The 25,983-nt window shown below is 34.4% G+C and overlaps 1 protein-coding gene and 1 long non-coding RNA gene across 2 annotated transcripts; both read right to left on the minus strand.

The window, feature by feature from the left end:
• Window positions 1-26: 26 nt before the first annotated feature.
• Window positions 27-3,661, minus strand: LOC128552872 (uncharacterized). The gene is made up of 2 exons (XM_053533942.1): window positions 2,739-3,661; window positions 27-1,852 (listed from the first exon to the last, which is right to left on the minus strand). Exons 1-2 carry the CDS (start codon window positions 3,562-3,564, stop codon window positions 1,299-1,301), a joined length of 1,380 nt encoding a protein of 459 aa, XP_053389917.1. The 5' UTR covers window positions 3,565-3,661; the 3' UTR covers window positions 27-1,298.
• Window positions 3,662-4,951: 1,290 nt separating this feature from the next.
• On the minus strand, window positions 4,952-25,720 carry LOC128552871 (uncharacterized). The gene is made up of 4 exons (XR_008369193.1): window positions 25,632-25,720; window positions 8,280-8,363; window positions 7,552-7,635; window positions 4,952-5,035 (listed from the first exon to the last, which is right to left on the minus strand). It is a non-coding gene; the product is annotated as an uncharacterized LOC128552871 (long non-coding RNA).
• Between the last annotated feature and the right edge of the window lie 263 nt (window positions 25,721-25,983).

The following is a 25,983-nucleotide window of genomic DNA, read 5'->3' on the forward strand; positions in this document are numbered from 1 at the left end:
CACATTCCTTTAATGCTTCATGACTATAGGTTAGGTATGTATGCAACACAATCTTTAAGACTCTTTATGTACAATGTATTAGTCAAGGGGCATAACACTGGTTTGGCTGAGCGAAACCCTCGCGCATCACTGCTTATGCTATATAACAATCCTTAAATATTTGATGAATCTAGGTCAAATACGATTGGACATACTTACTACAAAACCGTACTTACCGTTTATGCATATTTTGACCAACGAGGGCCGGTACTCTGAGTAAAACACAGGGTGCATAATTTTAGATACTGAAAAATACTTCTGTTAGATTTCATGATTCAGTGTCGAATAGTTTTAAGATATATGCAACAAAAATGTATATTTTTGACAAAGTGCCATAACTTTTGTCTTCCTGAGTAAAACCTCAGATCAAAGCTCAGCCGATGAAAACAAATCCTGTAATGTAAACTTTTAAACGCTTCATATAAATTATTGATTTCAACGGTCATATCTCTGCTTTTACTGAGTGAAATCTCAAACAAACTCTACAAGCACAACTTTATATGCTGAATACCATTTCTATGATGTCTGATAGCTCCATGTCAAATACCGTTTGAGATATGCATGATACAAAATTGGGCGAACAGATATAGACGTACACACAACAGTACCACCCGTCAAAAATATCTGTAAGTACTTAAAGCTCCCGCAAAAGATAAAGAATTTGCTCTTTAAACGGATATTCTGGTTGAAATCAGCGTGAAATATCAAAATTGAGTATACCTGAAAATATATTTATCAATTTATAAAATAAAATTAAAAAATTTCTAAAACAATACTCACAAAATTGTAAAATTTCACTATAAAAATTTCAATCAAACAGTTTGACCACCTTTAGTGAAACGACTACTGCACTTGTAGTGACATATACATGCATTCACAAATAATTGTACACTTGATTTGAACAACAGTTTACACAGATGAATATTTTTCCATTTCCAGTTGTAAATAATATAAAAAATATAAACAAGAGGGCCAAAATGGCCCTAGGTCGATCACCTCAGAAATACACCATAACAGTGTAAACATGTTTGACCTACTGATTTCATGGAAATAAATATTCTGGCTAATTTTCATTAAGACAGAAACAAAAATGTTATCTCTTGAGTTTAAACAAGTATTTTCTTAGATATGACCTAGTGACCTAGATGGCCCATATTCAATCTTGACCTAGATATTATCAAGGCAATCATTCTGTTCTGACCAAATTTCATGAGAATGAGAATATAAGAAATGAGAAAATGATACCACAAATTCAAAGACTAATTGTTATCACCTAGTTTCTTGTCTAAATATGCAGACAACTGCGTGAATAAAGTGGTTTTAAAATTGTCCAGATTCCTTTGAATATTAACGTGAACATCTTTTAGTCTGTTGTCTATGTTATCGAGCTTTTGCTCGATTTTCTCCTTTTCGAAGCTTTTTAAACTATGCACCCCAATCTTCTGTAGGATAGGTTTTATTGGTGTTACTACTGTTGCGTCATACGATGTTCCACCTTCCACTATTCCTACGCTCACAAACTCACCACGTGAGTCTTTAATAAATACAAGAGAGCCTGAATCCCCTTCAGCAGCAAAAGACTTGGGCTGTCCATTTGAGTCAGCTGATTTGACACATAACTGATTGTTTAGTGTTATTCTAAAATTGCCATGATCCCAATGTTCACTAATAGTTTTGACACAAGTTGTATTTGTTTGTAGTTCAAACTTGCCAGTGGTTTTATCAGTCACTGGACCGAATTTAATTGCTTCATTATCTCCTATGTGAGAGAAGCCACATGATTTTCCCGAGTCAAAAACTATCTCTTCACCTCCTGGAAAGAAACACAATGCGCATGCAAGTTAAATGTTACGCTATAAAATCAAATATATACCCTTACAGCACAGAAAAATGAAATGGAAAATGATAGAACAAGTCCCTTTCCTCCTTTCTTACGACTTATTCCAGTTGATAAGCATAATGCTACCTATTATTATACTAAATCAAGTTGCTACAACTAACATAGTTGGCAAACTGACATAAGTATATCACATGACCAAAATTCAAACTTTGCCTAAAGATCATCAAGATAAACATTCTGACCAAGTTACATGAAGATAAGGTCATAAATGTGGTTTCTGGAATGTAAACAAACATTTCCTTTGATTTGATCAGGTGACTTGATATCTGACCCCAAATAACTCAGATTTAACTTTGAACTAGATGCCATCAATACATAAATTCTGACAAATTTTCATGAGTTTCAAACTTAAACTCTAATGTGATATCAAGATTTTCCTTTGACCTAGCCTACTGACCTTGTTTGTGACCCCACATGACTCAGTTTCAAACCTGACCTAGAAATAATCAAGGCAAATATCCTGACAAAGTTTCTTAAAGAACAGGTCACAACTGTGGTCTCTAAAGTATTAACAATGTAGGAATAGGCCCCTCGGACAAAACTTATCTATCAAAATAGAACAGTTTTGAAATGGCAGAAATTCGTTGCAAGTTATGGTATCTCTTGTCGATTTACAGTTGCAAAGCTTACAAAGCTTTGCATTAAATGTACCAGACTCAGACTCCGTGGGCCTATAATAGAAGAACTAAACTACTTTAGAATTTTGAGAAATTAAACGAATATGGGAAGAAGTCTCTGTTAGTCAATAAGAATGACATCTATGATTTTGCATGTTCTTTAAACAAGTATTTCGACCTACCTGCAAGTCTCATTGTTGGAAAGCGGCCTGAAATTGGGTGCCGTTGATCTATTTGAAATAGAGCAACTTCCATACCGCAAGTTGTGTTTCCACCTTCCTGGTAAATTACCTGTACAATTTGTCCGATAGCTTCATTTGATTCCGCCGGCTGATAAACTTTATCATGGGGCCTGAAAGACGGCCATCGCAATGTTCCATTATCGTCTCTTTTAACTTCTTCCAGTGCCCATGGAAACAGCAGGACATGCGCGCATGTAAGTCCGCACAAATTGTATTCGGGGTGATCTATAAAACACCCTAGACTTCCGAAAAGTCTATTGCGCTCATTTGGAGAACGATCTGGTGAACTTCCGATCTGACAGCTATATTTTAGTGTGTCATGGCGGTCTGTAGCAAACACGTACGGAAAAAACTCACCCTCTCTAACATCAACTGGAACACCATCATAAAATTCCTTGAAAGGTTCTTCGTCAATTGGAATAAAGTGTTTTGTATGAACATACAATACAATACAAGGTTGTGCAACTAAATCGACAGCCTTGGCTCGATCATTTCCATAGTTTCGTGACCTAACAGAACTCCCAGAAATAATCGACAGGTACTTGTGTCTTCTCATTAGTTCGGTTGCATGATTGTTTATGCTTATTTCCAGTCTTTGCAAATCCTGTTGATCTATGGATACCTTTTCTTTGCTGCACATTACCTGATCTGCCTCTAAGCTGTATTCATTTACCACACGTTTTAAGAAAGAATACGTTATTTTTTTTTCAAGTCGGACGTTTTCTTTGACAACTACCACAAACGTAATTTTATTCCTGTCTTTCATTGTGTATGCAGCCCAAACATGCAATATGTTTTCATCCAGTGCCTTGATATGTTCACTTATGTTGTGACATAAGTGTACTAGGAATTTCGATTTTCTGCCGAATTCTAAGCATTCTCACTAAAAATAAACAATGACATTATTGTCTATCTTTACTAACACTTCAATATGAGCATTACAGTACAGTACAAGTCAGTATCAGTAAGTCTTATGGTACTCTGTCAAAGTATATATTTGCACCGTTGAATATTATATAGTAAAGTCTTGGAATCTTTGTTCTTGCTTTAGACTTGTTCTGTCTCGTACTTTCGTACATTTCGTGTTTAGTAGTCTTAATATAAGATATACAACGGCTGTAAATTATACCAATTTAAAAACTGAGTCAGTCATGTAATTGTCGGCGTTACTTGTGTTTTCCTTAGTAACAATTTGTTAATCTAAAACTGTCCGCTAAGATGTTCATTTATATTTTACAGTAACTGTTGTATATTAAGTATGATAAATATGAGTTTTGTATATGTTGTCTAAATGCCTCCAGAATATTTTCTAACGATTATGTTATGAATATCGTTTAATATCTAATATCATTATATCCTTCAAAAGTCGTTTTCATATATCTTATAGTTGATCAATTTAGTATTACGTGGAATAATTATGCAAAACATATGGATTTAGAATCTTATATTCTTTCACTGGTTGTAGGTGCAGATGGGAATATCCGGCTCGAGGGTATCTGTATCCGAGAGCCGGATATTTCTGTCTGCACCTACAGCCAATGCTATATTCACGAAACATTAGTAAAAATAAAATCATACGGATGACATTCTTTAAAGCATTTATTTTTCGTAGAGTAGCGTATTTCAACAAAGCGCGGGAAATCAACGTCCCTCAACTGAAAGACGTAATGTCGTTTAAAAAAACAAGTAACGATGTTTACGTCCGGTTTTGCTTGAACGTTTGCGGCGAAACGTTATGTATCTATTTTTTTATACAATAACGGGATTTTAATCGAGAAATATACTTTAAGGAAAAAAGAAACACTATCAAGGTATTTGATTTTTATCTCGTTTTATGTAAAAATATAAATTACTGCATAAATTGTTTACATAGATGTAGTACTTTATACTTCATTTAAATCACGAGAGTCATCTAACACCCCGGGGTGTAAGATGGAATTTTCAGCACTGGAGAAATCACCGGAAATCCCACTCTGGTATGCAAGAAGTTCAGTTCTATACCCCGGAGAATATCGTAGAGTAAAAGGTTCTTGCTATAGACCATTTCGCTCTCTTTATTCTCTGACTTTAAAAATGACCATATTAATGTTGAGTAGTAAAATGTTTGTTACAATCGATATACTAATCTTTTTCAGGTAAGACAATAATCATACCATATTCTGTCCGACCTTCAGTCTGGTCGACATAACTTTTTTCATCAGAAGGCGTGTCCTGCGAATTCTGTTCATCTACTACATCTGAAATGACCCAAATAATCTTTCATAATTGATAGAATTAAACAAATCTGATATATTTCCCTGCGATTACAAGATGCTTAAGCTTTAAAACAATATAAAGACAAAGGAAATAAGAAAGAGAGACTTTACAGTAATAAAACTAAGATAGATCGAGTCCATAAAACACTGGTGTCCCCACTTACTTTCACTATACCGTATATTGTCATATCACAATACAAATCTAAGTTATTATCATATTACCTTTGGGAGGGGACGGTTGCATAGGGATTCCGGAACACAACTCCACATGTTTAACATCATTTCTATAAAGTTTGATGTCTCTATGTGAAATACTTCATACACCTTTATTTTACATATGATTTGTGAAATTGTAGATGTTTGTATACATGTATACTATTGTTGTTGTTAGCTGAAGGCCATGTACGTTTTGTTTTTATGTTTTGTACACTTTGCATGCTATCTATATTAAATAACGATGAAAGTTGAAAGTTACTGTGTAACAGTTCCTTTAAGTCGTTGCCAGGGTAAGGGGATGGGAAGGGGTGTTACACATTCCATTAACTTTCATGAACGGACTCAGTCAACCGGGTATAAGTTTGTAATGTTTGCTGCGTGGGGTTGGAGTTGAGTAATAAACAATACTCAGAAACATAAAGAGTGGAAAATATGCTAAATTATAAAAATAAAAGCTGGAAGATGGATGCATGTTTACTATATCAAAAAACTTAAGTAACAGAAACTTAAAAATAAAAATATATATAAAAAAAAACAGAAAGTGTAACGTGTATGTACGTATGGGTGTGTATAGAGGTTGTAATATGAAACACAAAACTATATCAGGAAAATAAATCGGATTGGGGAGGGTGGAGGCGGGGTAATGTGTGAGTGTGAGAGGGGAATTAGGGAGGGACTGAATTGAAACAACGAGTAATATTTACAGTATAAAGATGTTACCAAGCAAAATTCGTAGTAAGAATAAATGTAAACAAGTTTAGAATATAGGTAGAAAGGAACCAAAGTAATAAAATGATAAATAGTCCAGCATTCAATTTAAGGGAGTAATAAATATAAGATATAAATCAAAGATCGACTATAATGAAAACATGGTCCGTTCATTATTTCATAATGGATTTCTAAGTAATACAGCAGAGGTTTACATGTAGAAATCTATTTGCACTGTACCTAAAATTCCTCAAACATGATCATTCAACTAAAAGTTGGAAAAGTTGGTCACAAGTAATAGTTAAAAATATTGTAAATAAATATTTTGTATTGCTGAGCATTTGAAAATTCAAACATTTTAAAGAGATTTTATCAAAGAAATTTGGACTTTTAGATGAGTACTTCAGGTAATATTTTTTCTATAAATTATTTGCGACAAACTGAAGATTGAATTCTGGAAGAAAATGAAATTCAGTCTAATATGAAAATATTACTGTATATTTAAGAAATTGTAAGAATAAAATTGGAAAAGAAACTTTCAATTTATTTGAACAATGTATTGCAACATTTTGACGCAGTACGCCTGACGCTAGACGCCATACCATCCACTTATACTAATAGCTCACCATAGCTCACCATGAACAAAGCTCATGTCAGTTAAAAAGAGACATAAACTTCCCTTACAAGTTTTAGTTTTCACACGAGACCATATTAATTAGAAATATTAATTGAACACGCTTCATTTTTGTCGCTCTCACTTACAAATCTTAAAATAACTTTTTTTCTATAAATGTATGCAACTCAATCATTTCTGGCTAAAGAAAACTATTTAAGAAAACATTCTGACAATTAAATTGCGATTCGTCAGAGATGTCCGTCAATAGGCACGTTTGAGGGTTTGCAGAGAAAAAAAGGATCCAGAAATATCAAACATATCAAATATATATTGAAGCGGACATATGCTAAATTTGATATTTGGATAAATTTTATAGCTTCAAATTAGGCGCATCCCCAGCTTAATCCAATATTAATTAAAAATACAGGTCTACATACTGTATACTTTTAGGTGGAAAAGATCTTGACACAATGTCTTTATCAAATCGTGACATGAAAGTATTTTCGTTTGCTTTTGTGCAATAAACGAAGTTTTACCCTTAGGTTTTAATGTTATTTATGTCTAACTATTACAGTATAGTATTAGTACAAATAAATCTTGACCGCCTCGGTAGCCTAGTGGTAGAGCGCCTGCTTCGAGTGCGGGAGGTCGTGAGTTCGATCCCAGGCCGCGTCATACCAAAGACGTAAAACTGGTACTAGTAGCTTCCTCGCTTGGCGCTCAGCATTAAGAGGATAGTGCTAGGACTGGTCAGCCCGGTGTCAGTATAATGTGACTGGGTGGGATATCATGCCACGTGTCTACGGCGTGATATTCCAGTGAGGCAGCCCTATAAAATTGGGCATTGTGCTCACTGCTACAAGTAGACACCGTCGTTTATATGACTGAAAAATGTTGAAAAAGACGTTATACCCGAACACATACATATACATACAAATAAGTCTTATAATAGTCATACCGTTTCTATCCATCTCTCCAGTCTGATCGGTGTAACTTGCTTTTACTTTGGGTACATTCTGAAAGTTTATGTCGTCTACCACATCTATAAATAGATAATACAGTTTCACTTACATTGAACCGTACTGTACAAGCAAATACTTTTTTGCATTACATAAATTGTTCAAACACTTTACTGTACAAGCAAAAGCTTTTGTATCACAATGCTATTTCAAAACACCAAAAGCAGACGTTTCGTGTGCAGAAATCTTTGCAAATACTTTTATAAATGGGATAAATGTATTGAATAAATAGGTAGTATTTTGGTTTTTGAGTTATCTAGTGATAACCCGTTTATTTTCCATTTTCTTAGCATATACTGCTTATGGAAGGTTTTGTTAAAGATATTGATATCTAAAAGAGTTACATAGTGAATGAAGTGAATGAGGGTTATGTTTAAAAGGTTTCTTCAATCAATTTGCAATCAAACCGACATGTACTCTCACAGCTCTATATGAGCACATTTCATGTTACGTGAAGAAAGTTTTCCTTTTAGTGTTGCAATGTGTTTTTGTAACTCTTTTCTTTCTTGAAGGAATATCAAAAAGTTCTCAAATCTAAGGACAGTATACATTAATTTATTTTTCAAATTAAAGTATTTTGCTAAAATTATCATGGTGTAAATGTTATTAATCCCTATTCATTATTACAGTATAGTTTCAGTCAGAATAAGTCTTATAATATTCATACCTTTTCTATCCATCTCTCCAATCTGGTCGGTGTAACTTGCCTTTGCTCTGGGTACATTCTGAATGTTTTCTCCGTCTACCACATCTGTAAATAGATATTACAGTTTCACTTACATTGAACCGTACTGTACAAGCATATATGTTTTGCATCACATAATTATTTCATACACGAAAAGCAGACGTTTTTTATAATGCAGAAATGTTTGCAAATATTTATATAAATGGGATAAATGGTAAAAATAAAATAAAACAGTATTACTTTATTTTGCTGTATATTATCATTACCATTTCTTACTGATGAAGCAATTAATGTGTGTAGAACATATTGCAATGTGAATGACCGCAAAAGTAGTTTTTGGTGCAAGCACAAATAATATTTCCAGTTTGTAATAATCGCGTGTCTACGTCTTAAAATTAGCAACCTAGACAGTACATGTATATCAGGTTGAATATGAGAATATGTATTTGTCTTTTCATTTACTGGCATTTAAGCTAATGGAAAAAGTATGCCAATCGTTTGATAAGGCCAAAACAAACTGAGCTCCGGTTCATCGGATTATCGGACTATAAAAATATGCATGTGTTTCTTATGGCTGGCACGGATCAATTTCGTATGGTCTAAATCAGTTCAGTTCTATAAACAGAAGATTATTATCCAGTAAAAAACTTTTGATATTACTTTGTTTCTTTATTCTGAGACTTTAACAGTTAACGTATTAATGTTTGAGTTGTAACATATTTTGAAAACTAATGAAACAAAATATATCTCTTATTACCATTTCCGACCCCATCTCTAATCTGGTAAGCGTGACTTGTTTCATCAGAAGAAGCATTTTGTAAATTCTGTTCATCTTCTTTATTTGAAATTACCCGTATAATCTTTCATTTATGTTTGACGATGTTTAAGATTTACGAAATGTAGTAGTTTGCTGCTATTACACAATTATTAAGCAAAGTAAAAAAGCAAGCAAAACACGACAGACTTTCAGTATTATGTTTACTAAAGTTAAAAACGAAAAATTCTATTCAAATACTAGAACGCTAGTCTCCTATCCCTCAATTTTTTTATGTTTATTTTATCTTTTTCATGTGATGTTGTATTAATTATACATTAAAACATAAAGACCTTATAGAAGCACAGAACCTAACCAAAAAAAAAAAAAACAAAAACAAAAAAAAAAACTGACTCGGTTTCAAAATGCTTTGCATACTTCGTAAGAAGTGACAGTAAAACAAGCAAGAGAGTCATGGTGGTCCTATATCTCTCTTCTGAAACGAATGGGTACATGTTGCTTTTATCCAATAGTTGGATTTAACACAATGATATATAAATGTCAGACAGTCGTAATTTTACGCATTCTAGGGTATAACAGTATGCAACATATGATCATATATATCTGCATTATCAATGCAGGCTGCACATTTTACAATACGGTTGAAAATGAGAAAAACAAAAATTTTACAGCCGAAACGTAACGACCAGAAACTGTTTCTCTATTTTAGCTATAATGATTTTATTATTGTAATACTGACATTGAGACTAAAATGCATGATTATACTTTTACATTAGGCATTTGGTGTCGATCTTTTCACATGTCTAACAAATGGTCACAGGATGTGGCCAATATTGTAAACGTCCTTGTAAAATAATTCATCCCAGGACAGGGGCGATTTTGACTCCAGGGGCATGTTTTCAACAAATAAGGTACGGGGACCACTACACAATGCTGCATGGCAAATATTTAAGATCTTTGCTTTGAGGTTTAGACAAGAAGATGTTTAAATTTTTTTTATATAAGTCTATGTAAAACAAGTGACTGCATGAATGGGGCAACTTTTGATCGGTAAAAGACCATTACAGAAAGCTACATGCCAAATGTCTAAGCTCAGAGCATTACGTTTTTATGCAAAAAGAATTTTAAAGTTTTTCTTATATAAGTCTATGGAAACCAGCGACCCAAGGGCGGAGCCAATTTCGACCCCAGGGTCAAGATTTGAACATACCATCACACTATGCTACACACAAAATATCTAAGCTCAGGGAATTACGCTTTTAGACAAGACGAGTTTTGATATTTCGTATATAAACAAGTCAACCCCTGCCGCGGCCATTTTGACCCAGAGGCATGATTGATTTAACTTGGTTTAGTACCACTACAGAAAGCCGAGTGTCAAATATCTAAAGACAACGCATTGGGGATAAAGCCGGAAGTTTTTCCTATATAAGTCTACGTAAAACAAGTGAACCTCGGAACACAGGTGTATGATTTGAATTAATTTGATGGAGGCCTATCTGGCAATACTAAATGCCCAAATATCAGAGCTCAGGGCATTACGCCTTTAGACAAGAAGATTTAGAAAAATCCATATAAAATTCTGGCGAAATCCTGGATAAGTTTAAAATTAATAATTACAAGGTATCTTATGTCAGTACATCCGATTTTTCTACTTTGTATACCACTTTCACGGTGTATGATCAATCCTATATTGTTGGTACAAAACTTGCGGTGCCTCCACTTTTTGGTATAAGCACCGAACTTTTAAGTACAAAAAATGTAAACACGCTATGGAGCAGGAGGCGAGTACGTGGAAAAATACGACTTTAGAGACGTAAGTTGATTTTACTGATGTTATCACGGAACATAAGTAACTTCTAAGCTTCCACCTGCATGAAAACAAAATGAGAAGCTTCAGCAGTTTTCGCCAAATAATCGTTACAGTTTGAGTACTGCTGTACAAATGCAGCAAATGTAAATCGTTTATTGCAATTTTTTAAAGATTTGTGATGTTTCGAGCATAGGTTTTACAAATATATTAAATTTTTATCCGTAGAAACTGTAGAAGAAAAAAACAATAATCTTTAAAAATCAATTTCTACTCTTAAAAACACGATTTCATAAAAATATAAAGCACCTATATTTTACGTATAACACTGAACTGAGGCACCTCCGTTATTTTCCAAACCTTTAATGTAATATTTAGCAACTATATTATGTTTTTCAGCGCCAATGCTCGGAAGTGACGTTCATCGCTACTTTAGCTCCATAAGCCAAAACGAAAAAGATCAATGACAGACCGTGTAGATGTGGTAACCTCAAAGAAACGCAGCTACACACTCTCTTGCACCGCTGCTCACAACACTATTTACAGAGTTACTATGTGAAACAAAAATGTAGTCCGTACATTTAGAATATTAGTAAATGATTTCTTTTATGGATACTTTGTGTTGAAGTAACTGATTGTGCAGTATTGTTAAACCTTGTGAAAAATGACGTTTTAAAGTTACGTCAAAAATCTTGACGAGGAGAATGTGATTGTAAGGAAGGACATATCTGCGTGGCGATTGCGCGATATACGCTGTGGAAGGCAAAAGACGACAATATAATTTAAATGTCACGCAACAGGATTACGTAAATAATTCTGTAAATTAGATGTTTCAGTCGAGGCAGTCATTGCTTTACTGTAATATGTACCACATACGCTTGTGTTCAAGCGAGAGATTCGGCCGGAAAATGTATCTTGTATTATGTTAAGCATCCATACACTATATGAACCCAGTATACATACAAGGAAATTCATTGATGAAAGCATCAAAGACGCCGCCAAGTGTTGTGTCTGAAGTACGTTTATTGCAATATGAGAAATCACCTAATCATTACTTTATTAGTTTGACCGGCTACAAATTATCAACATTAGCACATGAAACAATATATGTTATAAACTGTTTAAAACATGAAGAATAAACATGATAGAAAAGTATTACCATGCAATACAAATCCTCTGCTTGCAATGACATTGACATTTCGAGTAGGTGGTCCCTTACAAAATTAAAGTTATTATTTCACTAAGGCCAGCACCTATGAAATCTTATATGCAGGAGCGTGTGTATGAAGTTTCACAGAAATGCAGTTTGTTGGAAAATGAGGTTATGTTAAAAGATAATTATTTCAAAGTTGTGGTTCACAGAAACCATTATTTTTATTATCATGTAATGTAATGAGTGTTTTCTATTCATTGATGAAGTTTCATAGACCTTAGTCACCTACATTATAGATTTCAGAATGCAGATTATACACAGCATTTTACTGTTTCCGTTGCCAAAACAACCAAAAATTTTGTCCATGTAACATGAGTAATCTCTATATTGCCCCTATTCACAAAGCATGAATCTTTCTTGTATACTTTTGGAATATTATAGAATTCATTTTTTTTTTCGGACGAACGATTAACTTGAAGTCCTCGTTGAACCGTAAATAAGACAAAAGGTTAAAAATAAGTTAACAGCGGCACTTCCTTCGTTCATTTCAACATATATATGCTTATTGATTCCTTTATTTAATTTGTTAATACGTTTTACAATTAATTTTATGCAGGCAAAATTTTTTTCCGTATTTTTATTTTTTAATATTCTCTTCGAAGTTACTGAAATGGTATTGTAAAATACATGAATGCTCACTTGTCCGCAATTCACACGTTGCGGTATATCTGCGGTGTGTTCTATTAATAGAAAATGAGATAGGTAAGTAGGTCATGCTAAGATCAGAAATAGGAAAACTTGACTTACAGAGTAACCTCCCATATCAATAAATCGGATCAACATTTTGACGAAATTGTAAATAAAAAAAATCTTTTCTGCTCTACAAATAAGGAGATGAAAGACAGATAACATTGTTTTATAATACATAATAAGTTGCATTACATACATTTTTTATGTTTTCTTTTTGCCATTTTTTGTTTATTCACTAAAATCTATTGTGCATTATCGTTGGTCATTTTAAAAACTATTCACTGTGTTCAGTTTATCACTCCGAAACTATTCATTACCATCTTTACAGGGTCCGAAATAAAAGTGTATCCCATATACTCGACGCCGCCTCCTGGGCGGCGTCGAATAACAAACAGGCTGCGTCACCAAAGGGCGAGTTTGAAAAATAGCCTATTTTGCAATATGAGAAGTTTACATTTATTTTAAGGCAGTGGCTAGGATTACGGTACCGATTCTAGGATTACCGAAGTTCCGTATCTCTAGATAACCATATTGGGACAGGCTACGATTACGGAAGTATTTATGAGACATGAAATGTATACGTAAATATATACATTTATGTTGTTGTAATCTTACTTATTTTACCTAAAATAGCGGGTTACAGGTCTGTAGGACCACATTCGTAACAGATCGCATTTGTAACAGATGTTACAAATGCGATCGCATATGTAACAGGTGTTACGAATGAGATCGCATATGTAACAGAAATCAAGCACATTTGTAACAATTTTTGAGACAAATGTGATCGATGCCGATTTTTGATGTGACATCTGATCACATTTGTCACATGTCATTTTCAATCGGAAAAATGAACAAAAAAGTGCATTTTTACATCTGAAACACATTTGTAACATGTTTAGCTCACTTGTACGAAGTGACAAAGTAAGCTGTTGTGATCATCTTTTGTACGTCGTCCGTCGTCGACCGTCCGTCCGTTCACATTTTTCTTGTGAATACGATAGAGACAACATTTATTATTTGATTTTGACAAAACTTGCACAAACTTATATATACCTATGATATCTCGGTTCCTTTCAAAAACAAACCATATCACCTTATTCGTCTTAGAGTTATAGTCCCAGAGATGGCAATAATTACTGATTTTAGCCTTGTGAACGCGATAGAGACCATATTTTTTGTTTATTTTGACTAAACTTGCACACAACTTATATATCTATAAGATCTCGGTTCCTTTCAAAAACAACCGCATTGCATCATTTGACTTGGAAATACGGCCCCTGAATTGGCAAAACAATACTGTTTTTATCCTTGTCAACACAAAGGAGACTACATTTGTTATTTAATTTTTATTAAACTTATGAACGATCTCACTTCCTTTAATAACGGCTATATCGCGCCATTCGTCTCGGAGTTATGGCTGAAATGGCAAAATTTGCTTATTTTAGTCTTGAGAAGACAATAGAGATAGACCATATTTATTATTTCATTTTGACCAAACTTGTATAGAAGATATATCTATAACATCTCGGTTCCTTGCGAAAACCAGCTATATAGCACCATTTGTCCTGGAGTTATGGCCCTTAAAATGACAAAATTTGCTGACTTTAGCATTGATAACATGACAGAGATCACATTTGTTATTTGATTTTGACCAAACTTGCATTGAAATATTATATCATTAAAATCTTGCTTTTTTCCCTCGAAGAGTAGCCACATCACACCATTTGTCTTAGAGTTAGGGCCCCTGAAATGGCAAATATCGCAGGTTTAATAACATGTATAATGTAGTATTACTCATGTGAGCGATAGTGGGTCATGACGACCCTCTTGTTGATTAGAGGGATATTTCCGGTCAGGTTAATATCTTGGTACAGGTTTGTTATCTGGCAATTAAACTTGGCAAGAATACAGTTATCATGACTGGTCTGTTCATAGTACCATGGTACTACATGTACATATCACTTATAAATTTCCCATATCGGTTTTGGTTTGTAAGATTTCAGTTTTACTAAATGCATATGAATATGTATGATTAAAGGGGAAGATGCACACCACATGCAACCCCTGTTCAACTTTTATAATCGGTAAATCGCTGGTTGTATCGCTTCAACAACAAATAAAATGCACTAAAATCAAGATCAAGGCATTCTCAGCTAACATAGAAGTCTTGTAAAAGCTTGTTTCCGTAGAACACCGGGTATATATACATTTATGTATACTTTAAAATAGTGACTAGCTTGACTATTCTTAGACTGCTCAAGCTATTGTTCTGATCCTGATGTCGTCGGCGTCCGCGGGTTCGCTGCAAGATAGGTTTTTCGTTTTCGTTTTGTTTTGTTTATCTTTGTCAATTCACATTGCTTTAAACATAAAAAAAACAAAAAAACTTAAACTGACGACAATTGATACATCAAATGAAATATATCCCATTTAAAACCCTGACGTGAACTCTATTGGATTATATTTAATAAGAGAGTTTTCTTGCCAGGCCTGGTGTCTGCATTCGGGCCGGAATTTCCAGAGATATTGTGTTTCTCATCCACCCAGTTAAGACTTTACGTGTATCGGTGCGTTTTACCAGACCCGTAAACGAATGTAGAGTGTAAACTCGTATATGAGCCAGGGTATAATTTCAATTGAAATTAATGGGAAGAACTAACCATCGGCTAGAGTGTCAAGGGACGAACGTTCGAGAGCGGGTGAATGCTACTCGTATCTGTTGCGATTTTCGCCTGTCGGTGCTGTTTCAAGCTGGGAAGTTGTCTGTTACTAACAAAGATACTGTTGTACTGATTTAATATTATTGACATTTTTATTATCATTATCATTATCATTATCATTATCATTATCATCATCATCATCTTCATAATCATCATCATCATCTTGGACTGGTCCGTTGTAGGATCAATGGTAAGATTATAACTGCCCTAAACTGTATTACCTAAATACTGTTGAAAACAGGCGCTCTGAATCCAACAAACAAACATAATATTCATCAAAACCATTCTACAGGGTGCCAAACTTTGAGACGTTTGCAGTAATAAGTTTAATATGATCACTACAGATTGTCACTAAATGGTGGTTATTTGTACCAAAGTATTTGGAAATCTGACTAAAGCGAGTTATGATCTGGGCACAACGTATATATTACAACAAAATAACAAAACAAATCTTAGTTCAAAGCTGTGACCTTGATCTTGGATATAGCAACATGGATCATGATCGCAACAAACCTTCTATCCATGCTGATCATTTGTACCAAATAATTTGAAATCTAATTATGCATGGGCAAGTTATACCAAGGACAAGAACCTATATATAACTGTACGAACGCACAAACTCCGCTATTACACGGCGGGATTATAATAAAAGAAGGCCTATTACCTCTGAGGCGGGCTCAGTGGGGTGAGGGTAATAAAAAATAAAGTGTAATTTCTTAAAATCTCATAGACATTAGTCCGCAGCACAAGATCGGCCCCTAGACTTAAGGCTAACGACTCCGTCCATGACAAGTTATATATAATTTGTCCCACGACATAGCAACTTCCTGTTTGTCGGGTTCGAACCAGTGACCTGAGCCTGTAGGTCTACATTTCAGCTAGTCGAGGTAACCGTAGAAGTAGCTGAAGTTGTAATCATATTATAGTGGTAGTGGCAGTGGATGCAGAAATGATAATAAGAATTGAGCCACGTCACGGGAAAAATTGGCATTCGGACATTTTCGTGAATTTCCGGAAAGTCTATATTCAGGCTGACCTGAATATTTGTGACATAATATAGGTGCCTTTATACAAAAAATATAGTTGACTAAATAAAAACTAAATATTGCAAGATGTTTGCATTTGCGAGAAGTTATTTTCGCTATTTTTAAGTGTAAACAGTATTCTAATATTAAACTCCATATAATTAAACATCCGAACAATACCAAAATACCAGGATTCGTATATTAAATGCATTTTCAACACGCATGTCACCTTCCTCTGCTATGACATAAAACTGAAAACACATTTTATTTAATACATCGGATACAACATTTGGCAAAATACTGTGTCGATTACATTTTTACATCTTCGATTTGTTCCGTAAAATCATCCAAGTTATGAAATTAAGACGCATATAAGAATAAAGGGATGATAAATAAGGTCACTACACTTCCAACTTACCTTGTTTATCCAAGACTAATAGGAAAAGTTAGGTGCCTGTACGCACCAGTGAGTTGAAGACGCGACTTTTGTACCAACAATATAGGATTGATCATACACCGTGACTTTACCACATAACTTAATAAATGACAAACTAACTGCCCTAATTGAAAATACTTTTGCCAGGGAGAATGCAACATTTCTCGCTTGCAATTACGATAAAGCTTTTCTTACTAGCTACATTATTAAACATAAAACAATGTGGATCTGTGACGAAGTTTGTAAAGCCGTTTCCTTTTGATTGAACAGCATTTACGTCAGATTTGAGAATGCAGTTTTCAGACAAGTAATTGGTATTCCCATGGGAACAAATTGTGCATCCCTTATTGCAGATTTGTTTTTATATTGTTATGAAAGGGTTTTTATGTTGAGCCCTTCTCCAGATACGCAGGCAGACGTTATTACTGCATTTAATGATACTTCACGCTATCTGGATGATAGTCTTCATATGGATAATCCGTTTTTTGGTCAATTGGTTGATACTTTTTGTCCCCGGGAGCTTCAGTTAAATAAAACTAATAATTCGGATACTGTTGCTTCATTTTTAGATTTACATCTTTCTATTTATGACAATATTATACATACCAAACGTTATGAGAAGAGAGACGATTTTAATTTTAGTATTGTAAATTTCCCACATTTGGATGGGGATGTACCTCAGGTTACATCTTATGGGATATATATTTCTCAGTTAATTCGGTTTGCCAGAGCGTGTAGTCATGCTGAAGATTTCAATGAACGTAATCAATATATTGTAAAGAAACCTCTTCAGCAGGGCTACCGTTATTACAATTTGCTAAATTTCACTATCGTTATTCTGATTTGGTTTTAAAATTCAGTAGTAATTTAAAGACACTTCTGCGAGAAGGGATTTCAAATCCCGATTTTTATGAGAATGTGGTTTACAAACTTCGTAAGATTTTGGGTCATGGTTATTTTCCAACTGTATAATCATAAAACGTTTTATGAAAAGAAGTTACGACCCAGCTGTTTTGAGACATACCGCATGTTTAGTGTTCAACCCGTTTACAGTTTCTACGCTTCCCTCTTTGATTGTGTCTGACGGAAGAGGGGAAAGACTGTGTGATAAGCAGTTTTTAAATCCCACCAGGACTGAACTGTTTTGATTTCTGTCTTCTGACCCGTTTCGTTTGGCCGTTAAGGGTGTTTCTGTTGATGCTCTGTCTTCTGCAAAGACAATGAGTACATACGTTTTTGCTTCTTAAGGTTTCCTTTTTTTATATAATTATACAGGAACATTTTTGTGTTTTACATGCCTGACCTTTTATTTCCATTTCGTTTGATAGAGATTCACTTGGCAGGGGTTGCTTTTATTTACACTGTCCCGTGACTTTGGAACATGGTGGGGTTAAGAGTGAGGTTGGGTGCGCATCAAAATTTGGTTTAAGCTCCCAAGTGGTGTTTTTGCCACTGACCGTTCCAAGGCGGTGCGCCAGTGTTCCTTTGTCTTCGTGTGTTTGCTTTGTATGTATGGGTGTGTGTTAGTAGTGTGCATTTCTGCGTACTGTGAGTTTTCTTTTGGGGAGGCTGTGTTTTTGGAACGTGTCATTCCCTGTTTGATATTTATCCTTGTTTATTAGAAAGAACAGGTTTAATTTATTCCCTAAATATTTCTTTGTAAAACAAGTGAACCCCAGGGCTTTGCCAATTCTGATCCCAGGGGCATGATTTGAAGACATGTGGTAGAAGACCAATACAAGAGCAGTACGGTTTTAGACAGCGAGTCTTCTAAGGTCTGTCCTTTATAAGTCTATGTTAAACAAGTGAACCCACGGGCGGGATTAGTTTTGATCAAAGAGCCTTTGATGCGTGGCTCTGAGGGTGTGTTTTTGGTGTTCTGTGTTTCCGAGAAATCTACCCTTTCCTATTCTTTTTGTTTAAACAGATTTTGTAGAGGACCTTTTAATAACAGATGAAATATCTTAGCTCTGGGCTTTGTGGCTTTAGGGAAGAAGATTCGTTTACTATTTTCAGCTCTGGTGGCCTTGTTTAGTCGACCGAATTAATTTGAATTAGATGGAATTGTGTCAAGCGGTTCATGAAAAGAAGTTATTTGAAACAAATAGTGGACGGTGGACGGACGGCGTTTCAATATAGGAAAACCTCCTGTCTTTGTTTCGAATGTGCTGTGCATGTATATTGCTGATCTTCATTTAAAAGAAAAAAGGTAGATTTTCCTGAAGCACAAAGCAATCCAAATACAGCCATAGAGCCATGCATCGCAAGGTAGGTCCGCAACAAAAAGAATCTGTAACGGAAAATAAAGTAGACAGGTTGCTTAATAAATAACAACAAGAAGTACATCTTAAGTTTATGCAAGACACAAAAAGGGGGGTTAATGTATAAAACCTGATTAGAAGAAACGTCTGCTTCCATATTTGATACTTAATTACGAATTAAAATGCCATTCTGTTTTGTTTTGATAAATCTATCTTAGAAACCCTGCAATAGTAGCTTTACAAAAGGGGTCCAGTGTTATCAAATCGTACAGTTTTCCATTGTTACGTTCATTATTATACACTTTAAATTGTCATCTATTCAAATCATTGAATAAAACGTTTCTACTTTTATATTTGTTCCATCTCGTACGTCTGTGAAGTGTGTGTGTTCTATTCATAGTAAGAAATATTTATATTAGTATTCTATTGATCGTACCATTTCCTCTGTTTCGCAGCCGATGTTGGTCTTAGAAAGTTTACAAACTATGTTCATCTAAAATTGCCGGCATACATGTTCATTCATGTTTTACAATATATGACATTTACAAACATTAGTTAAGTTTCTGTTATTCAAATACCCTTTGAAATTTTTTAAACACTTCGAAAGACATTCAAATGAAAGAGTACAAATCTGATGTTATCAATATTGTTGGACATCTAATATTCCCTCAGGAACCATTTCATTAATTTTGGAGTCGATCAATTTTCCGTATATGGAATAATTATGCAAAACATGTGGATTAAAAAGTTCAATTATGACACCAATGACTTCCCGTCAAAGCGTTGAGTATTTTTTGTTCACACACACGCACACACGCACACACACAAACACACACACACACACACACACTTTAATACTTATCATCACAATCTTAATATCAGACCCAGTTTTATTGTCTGTTCATGAGAGGTAGTGAAATGTGCAACACCTCTCACGCCCCCTAGCAACGGCTTAAGCAGAATTCTGTTACATATAAATTGAATGGACTCCATGTTCCCAAAGGACCAGAAAATATAACAAGAGGGTCATAATGATCCTGGATCGCTCACCTGAGTAATATGAGCTACATGTATCAAATGTCACACTGATGCTAAAATATTAACAAAGTAGGTCAGTAGGTCACATTCATGGTCACTAAAAGTCAGTTTTAAGATCAGTGTGCAAAACTGTACATGTCATCTAAATTTCAAGGCTATATCTTAAAATAAGCAAGGGAGTAGGCCAGTAGGTCGCACTCATGGTCACTGAAAGTCAGTTTTAAGATTGGCGTGCAAAACTGTATATGTCATCCAAATTTCAAAGCTGTATCTTTAAAAACAAGAAAGTATGTCAGTAGGTCACATTCATGGTCACTGAAAGACAGTTTTAAGATCAGTGTGCAAAACTGTACATGTCATCTAAATTTCAAGGCTATATCTTAAAATAAGCAAGGGAGTAGGCCAGTAGGTCACACTCATGGTCACTGAAAGTCAGTTTTAAGATTGGCGTGCAAAACTGTATATGTCATCCAAATTTCAAGGCTGTATCTTAAAAAACAAGAAAGTAGGTCAGTAGTCACAATCAAGTGACCCATAATTACTTGGGATCATCAGGTAATTATAATTAAACAGTCTAGGAAATATGATCTGATAATTTTTGAAGTATTGTTTCCTATATAACTCATATAACAAGTGAACCCCGGGGCGGGGCCTCTTTTCACCCCAGGGGCATAATTCGAACTATCTCGTTAGAAATCAACTAGGCAATGATACATACCTAATATCAAAGGCCTAGGCCTTGAACTTCCAGACAAGAAGATTTTTTAATTTTTTTCCTATATAAGTCTATGTAAAACTTGCTGGGGCCTCTTTTCAACTAAGGGGAATAATTTGAATAATCTTGGTAGAGGGCCACTAGGCAATGCAACATACCAAATATCAAAAGCCTATGCTTTTCAGTTTCAGACAAGAAGATTTTTAAAGTTTTTCCTATATAAGTATTTGTAAAACTATGAAACCCTAGAGCAGGGCCTCTTTTCACCCAGGGTAATAATTTAAACAATCCTGTAGAGGACCATAAGGCAATGCTTCATACAAAATATCAAAGGCCTAGGTCTTGAGTTTTCAGACAAGAAGATTTTTAAAGTTTTTTTCTTATACAAGTCTATATAAACCATGTGACCTGGGCCTGGGCGGGGCCATATTTAACCCTAGGATGATAATTTGAACAATCGTAGTAGAGGACCACTAGATGATGTTACATACAAAATATCAAAGCCCTAAGCCCTATGGTTTTGGACAAGAAGATTTTCAAAGTCTTCCTCTATAAGTCTATGGAAACCATATGACCACCAGGGCGGGGCCATATTTGACCCTAGGGGAATAATTTGAACTAACTTGGTAGAACACTATTAGATGATGCTACATATCAAATATCAAAGCCCTAGCTACTGTGGGTTTGGACAAGAAGATTTTTAAAGTTTTTCATTTCGGTTCTGCATGGATTTTAATTCTTTGGGCTTTTTTGATAGGAAGCCACCCAAAGATAATTTATGTGAAGTTTATTGAAATCTGCCCAGTGGTTTTGAAGAAGAAGATTTTGAAAATTTACAATATAATTTAAGTCTTTGGGCAATTTTGAAAGGGGACCACCCAAGGACGTTTTGGTGCAAATCTGCCCAGTGGTTTTGAAAAAGAAGATTTTTTTTAGAAATTGTTGACACACGACGTACAACGTACGACGGACGACGGACATCGAGTGGTTACAAAAGCTCACCTTAAACCTTTGGCTCAGGTGACCTAACGACACTGAATCTAAGTATGGGGAGACGTTTTACAGCCGCCAGAATTATCAGCAAATAACGAAGCTTTCCGCTAAATATAATAGTTTAACAAGATCACATTCTGAAAGGGGTGGAGGGACGGTATTAATCTTGAGTTTGTAATATTCGCTAGTCGGGGTTGAGGTTGAGTAAGAAACAAAACTGAGAAACATAAAAGGTTAAAAACAATATACCAAATAATAAAAACAAGAGGGTCATGATGACCCTGGATCGCTCCCCTGAGTAATATGAGCTACATGTTTCAAATGTCAAACTGATGCTAAAATATTAAGAAAGTAGGTCAGTAGGTCACATTCATGGTCACTGAAAGTCAGTGTTTGAGTATTGTATAATCACCCCTTGGATATGGTGCCTGCTTTTTAACTTTGTCTTTTGTCTTGTGATATGCAGGCTCCATAACCTCAGATCCCCTTTCTAAATTCCAGTTTGTTTAGTTCTGTCCATTGTTTTCTCGTTTAGGGCAAACCCATTATTTTAACTGGGAACATTACGCCGATTTTCATGGAATTACACACTAGTGTAGCATTGAAGGTTCCATGTGCACCGCCATATGAATACATCTGCGGATGTCTCTAAATTATTATTTTTTGTACTTTTAGCATGTGCAAATGTTGAGTTCAGTCAACCCGGGGCTAGAGGGCGTGGACTGTAGCAGGCATTTCCACTACCGTCCATGAACAGGCTCAATCAAACCGAGCCTGCAACATTTTCGTTTTTGTTGTGTTGAGCGACCTGTGTAGTTTCCACTTTTTCTATTTTAAGATCGGCGTGCAAAACTGTATATGTCATCCAAATTTCAAGGCTGTATCTTAAAAAACAAGAAGGTAGGTCAGTAGGTCAAGGTCACAGTCAAGTGACCCCTAATTACTTGAGGTCATCAGGTAATTATAATTAAACAGTCTAGGAAATATGATCAGATAATTTTTGAAGTATTTTTTCCTAAATAACTCATATTATTCTGACCAAATTTCAGGGACCCCATTGGAAATAAGCTTTCTAGCTTTCATGGGCCATCCTAGGTTACTACACACTGCTATAATATGTACATGTTGCTTCCAATTAGAACTATCTTAGTCTAATTAACATTTGTTTCTATAATATAAAGGTACACATAGTATTAATAAGCCTAGCTGTGATACAAATTACATTGTTATCTTAGTTTACTAGTTAATATGTGTTTTACTTATGTAAAACTATAACTTTTTAGTTACCCAACTACTGGATATTTTAGTTTAAATTTGTGTAAATTGTTTAATGTGTGATAAATGTCATTTGTAACTTGTATATGTATATGTGTGTTTTAACCTGAATAAACATCTGTCTATCTATCTATCTATCTAAAGATCACTTTAAAAATACAGCTTCTATCGAATACACAAGCTAAATGTTGACAGACGACAGACGACGGACGCCGGACATCGAGCGTACACAATAACTCACCTGAGCATTGCTCAGGTTAGCTAAAATGGAAATAATGCCGCTAAAACTTTATTGTAGGAGTTGGTGAACTATGTAGCTAGTATCTCCTACAAACGATGCACTTTGACCTCTAAGCATGAAAAAGTATGCATAATTACCACAATTGTCAGTAATATGAAAAAAGACACATGTGTTAAGATCAAATCAAGAAATGCCCTTGGGAAAGTGTGACATCTTTTATAGTGATATTTGTCAGTAAACAGACGATTCCATTTTTCAATTTAAAACCCAAAGAATATCACAAGGTAAAATATCTTTAGAAAGCAAATGCTAGAAAGTGAACAATTTTTGCTATCTACATATGTACGTCAAAGTACGGGAAAATATCTGAAAATAAGAGAAAATTAAAGAAAACAAGTTCAGGACTGTTAAGTGTTAAGTCAGTCTTTCTGTTATATGTAAAGAGCGGTCTCTAAAGTATTGGTTAAATATAATGAAAACTCCCCAGTCACTTGTACACAAATTTTTTATAGAACAGTGTGATTTGTTAAATAACAATATTGAATCTACTTGGGCTTCAGCTGTTAAAAGACAACTGGATATCTTAGGATACAGTTATTTGTGGAATAATCAGAACTATGATATTAAGTATATGCCAATGTTAAAACAAAGATTACGTGATCAGTATGTACAAGACTGGAATGATGTGATAAGTAACCAGTCCAAATTGTTTTATTATAGAAAGTTTAAAACGGTGTACAAATTTGAAAAATATTTAGATGTAGTAGATAATGATTTACATAGAAAAGAAATGTCTCGTTTTAGGCTTTGTTCTCATTATCTTGAAATTGAAAGTGGAAGATTTTCTGGAGTTGAAAGAAACTTACGTGTTTGTAAACTTTGTACACAAAATGTAGAATCAGAATATCATTTTCTGTTATGCTGTCCAATTTATAGAAATCTTCGTCAAAAGTATGGTATTGATCAGTCATTTGCATGTATAAATAAATTTACAAGGACATTATCTTCAAGTAATAATAAAAATATTAGAAATACAGCCAAATATGTATATTATGCTATGCAATTAAGAAAGGAAAAACTTACAGATATTGCTGCTTCTTAATGATTAATATATATATATTTAGAACCTATAGTTATTTTTACTGTATATTTTGTGATATCTTGGCCATCCATTTTATTTCTGTAAATGGTCAAAGGTATATTGTATATGCCGATATGCCAATAAATCTGAAACTGAAAACTGAAACTGTTTTCCTGTATAGCAGGCAACACCGATAAACTGCTTTTCCATTGCATTGATATAACATGGACAGATTAGGACTGACAAATGGTGATCAACAATTATACTCTATAAACAAAGTTTCCCTTGTGAAAAGAGAGTTTGGGGAAAGTCTGTGATACTACATATGTAAATCATTTAATATACTATTAAGGATCAGATAAGATATACTACATTATTCTTTTCGCCTAAAGCTCGAAATATCATTTTAACATTTGTAGCTGCCAGAAATAGGTTTTTAACTCGCTTTAGTTTTGAGGTAAAACGAATATAATTATTTTACAGTGGCTTCTTTGGGAGAAATATGAAGTGAAATTTAAAATTTTAACTCAATTTTAGAATCTGTGTTTCTACAGATTGGGATTGGTCATTCCTTTGTTATCTTACAGTATCTGATGTATATTGCTATTAATTAATATCTTGCGAATATTATGTTATTACATACACTGTGAAATATGAGAATTGGTAGAATAAATTATAAAAAAAATATTATTTTACAGTACTTGATGTCACTTTAAAAGAACATTTGATTACAATTACTTAAATATACTTATACGAAAACGGATGTTTGGCTATTCACAATTTTAAGGAGACTTCTTTAACCGAGGGTTAAAGCCGCTCACTGCAAATCATGTGCCTCTCACCTCTTTGGTGTCGAAACGTCTCTCGAGTTTTGAATATTTTTTTGTGAAAGACATTCATCTAGCTTGCGGAAGATAATGAACTCTGATAGAAAACCTTACATCTTTTTAGATACAAAACGTATTACGTAAAATTGCTGTTCACTTTTAATCATAGCTTTTAAAGAATACGATAGCGAAAAATACGCCAGACAATCAGAAAACATTACAGAGCAAAGTTACCTTTATCAGCTGATTTGCTCTGATAAATTTTAGGAGGACCAGTGTCGTCTTCAACCGCTACATGTGACTTTTCTGCTGATTTTTTACCTAAATTTGAGAAGAGAAAACGTAAGAAAAAGAGCCAGAATTACTAACTGTAACAAGTTTAAACTCCTTAGTAAATATCACATTTTGCCACAACCTAAAGAATATTTGGAGCGAATTAGTCATTATTTTCCGTATCCGTTCTCTGGATCAAGGCAATATTTCCTTTTATATAACCTGTTGAAATAGATTAATAACTTATCAAGCGAGAAGCTTATCCAGCAAATAAAGTTGTTGGAAAGTAATACTGAAATCTAATGAAAACAGT

This window comes from Mercenaria mercenaria, unplaced genomic scaffold, assembly GCF_021730395.1.
Source record: "Mercenaria mercenaria strain notata unplaced genomic scaffold, MADL_Memer_1 contig_3247, whole genome shotgun sequence".
Classification (NCBI taxonomy): domain Eukaryota; kingdom Metazoa; phylum Mollusca; class Bivalvia; order Venerida; family Veneridae; genus Mercenaria; species Mercenaria mercenaria.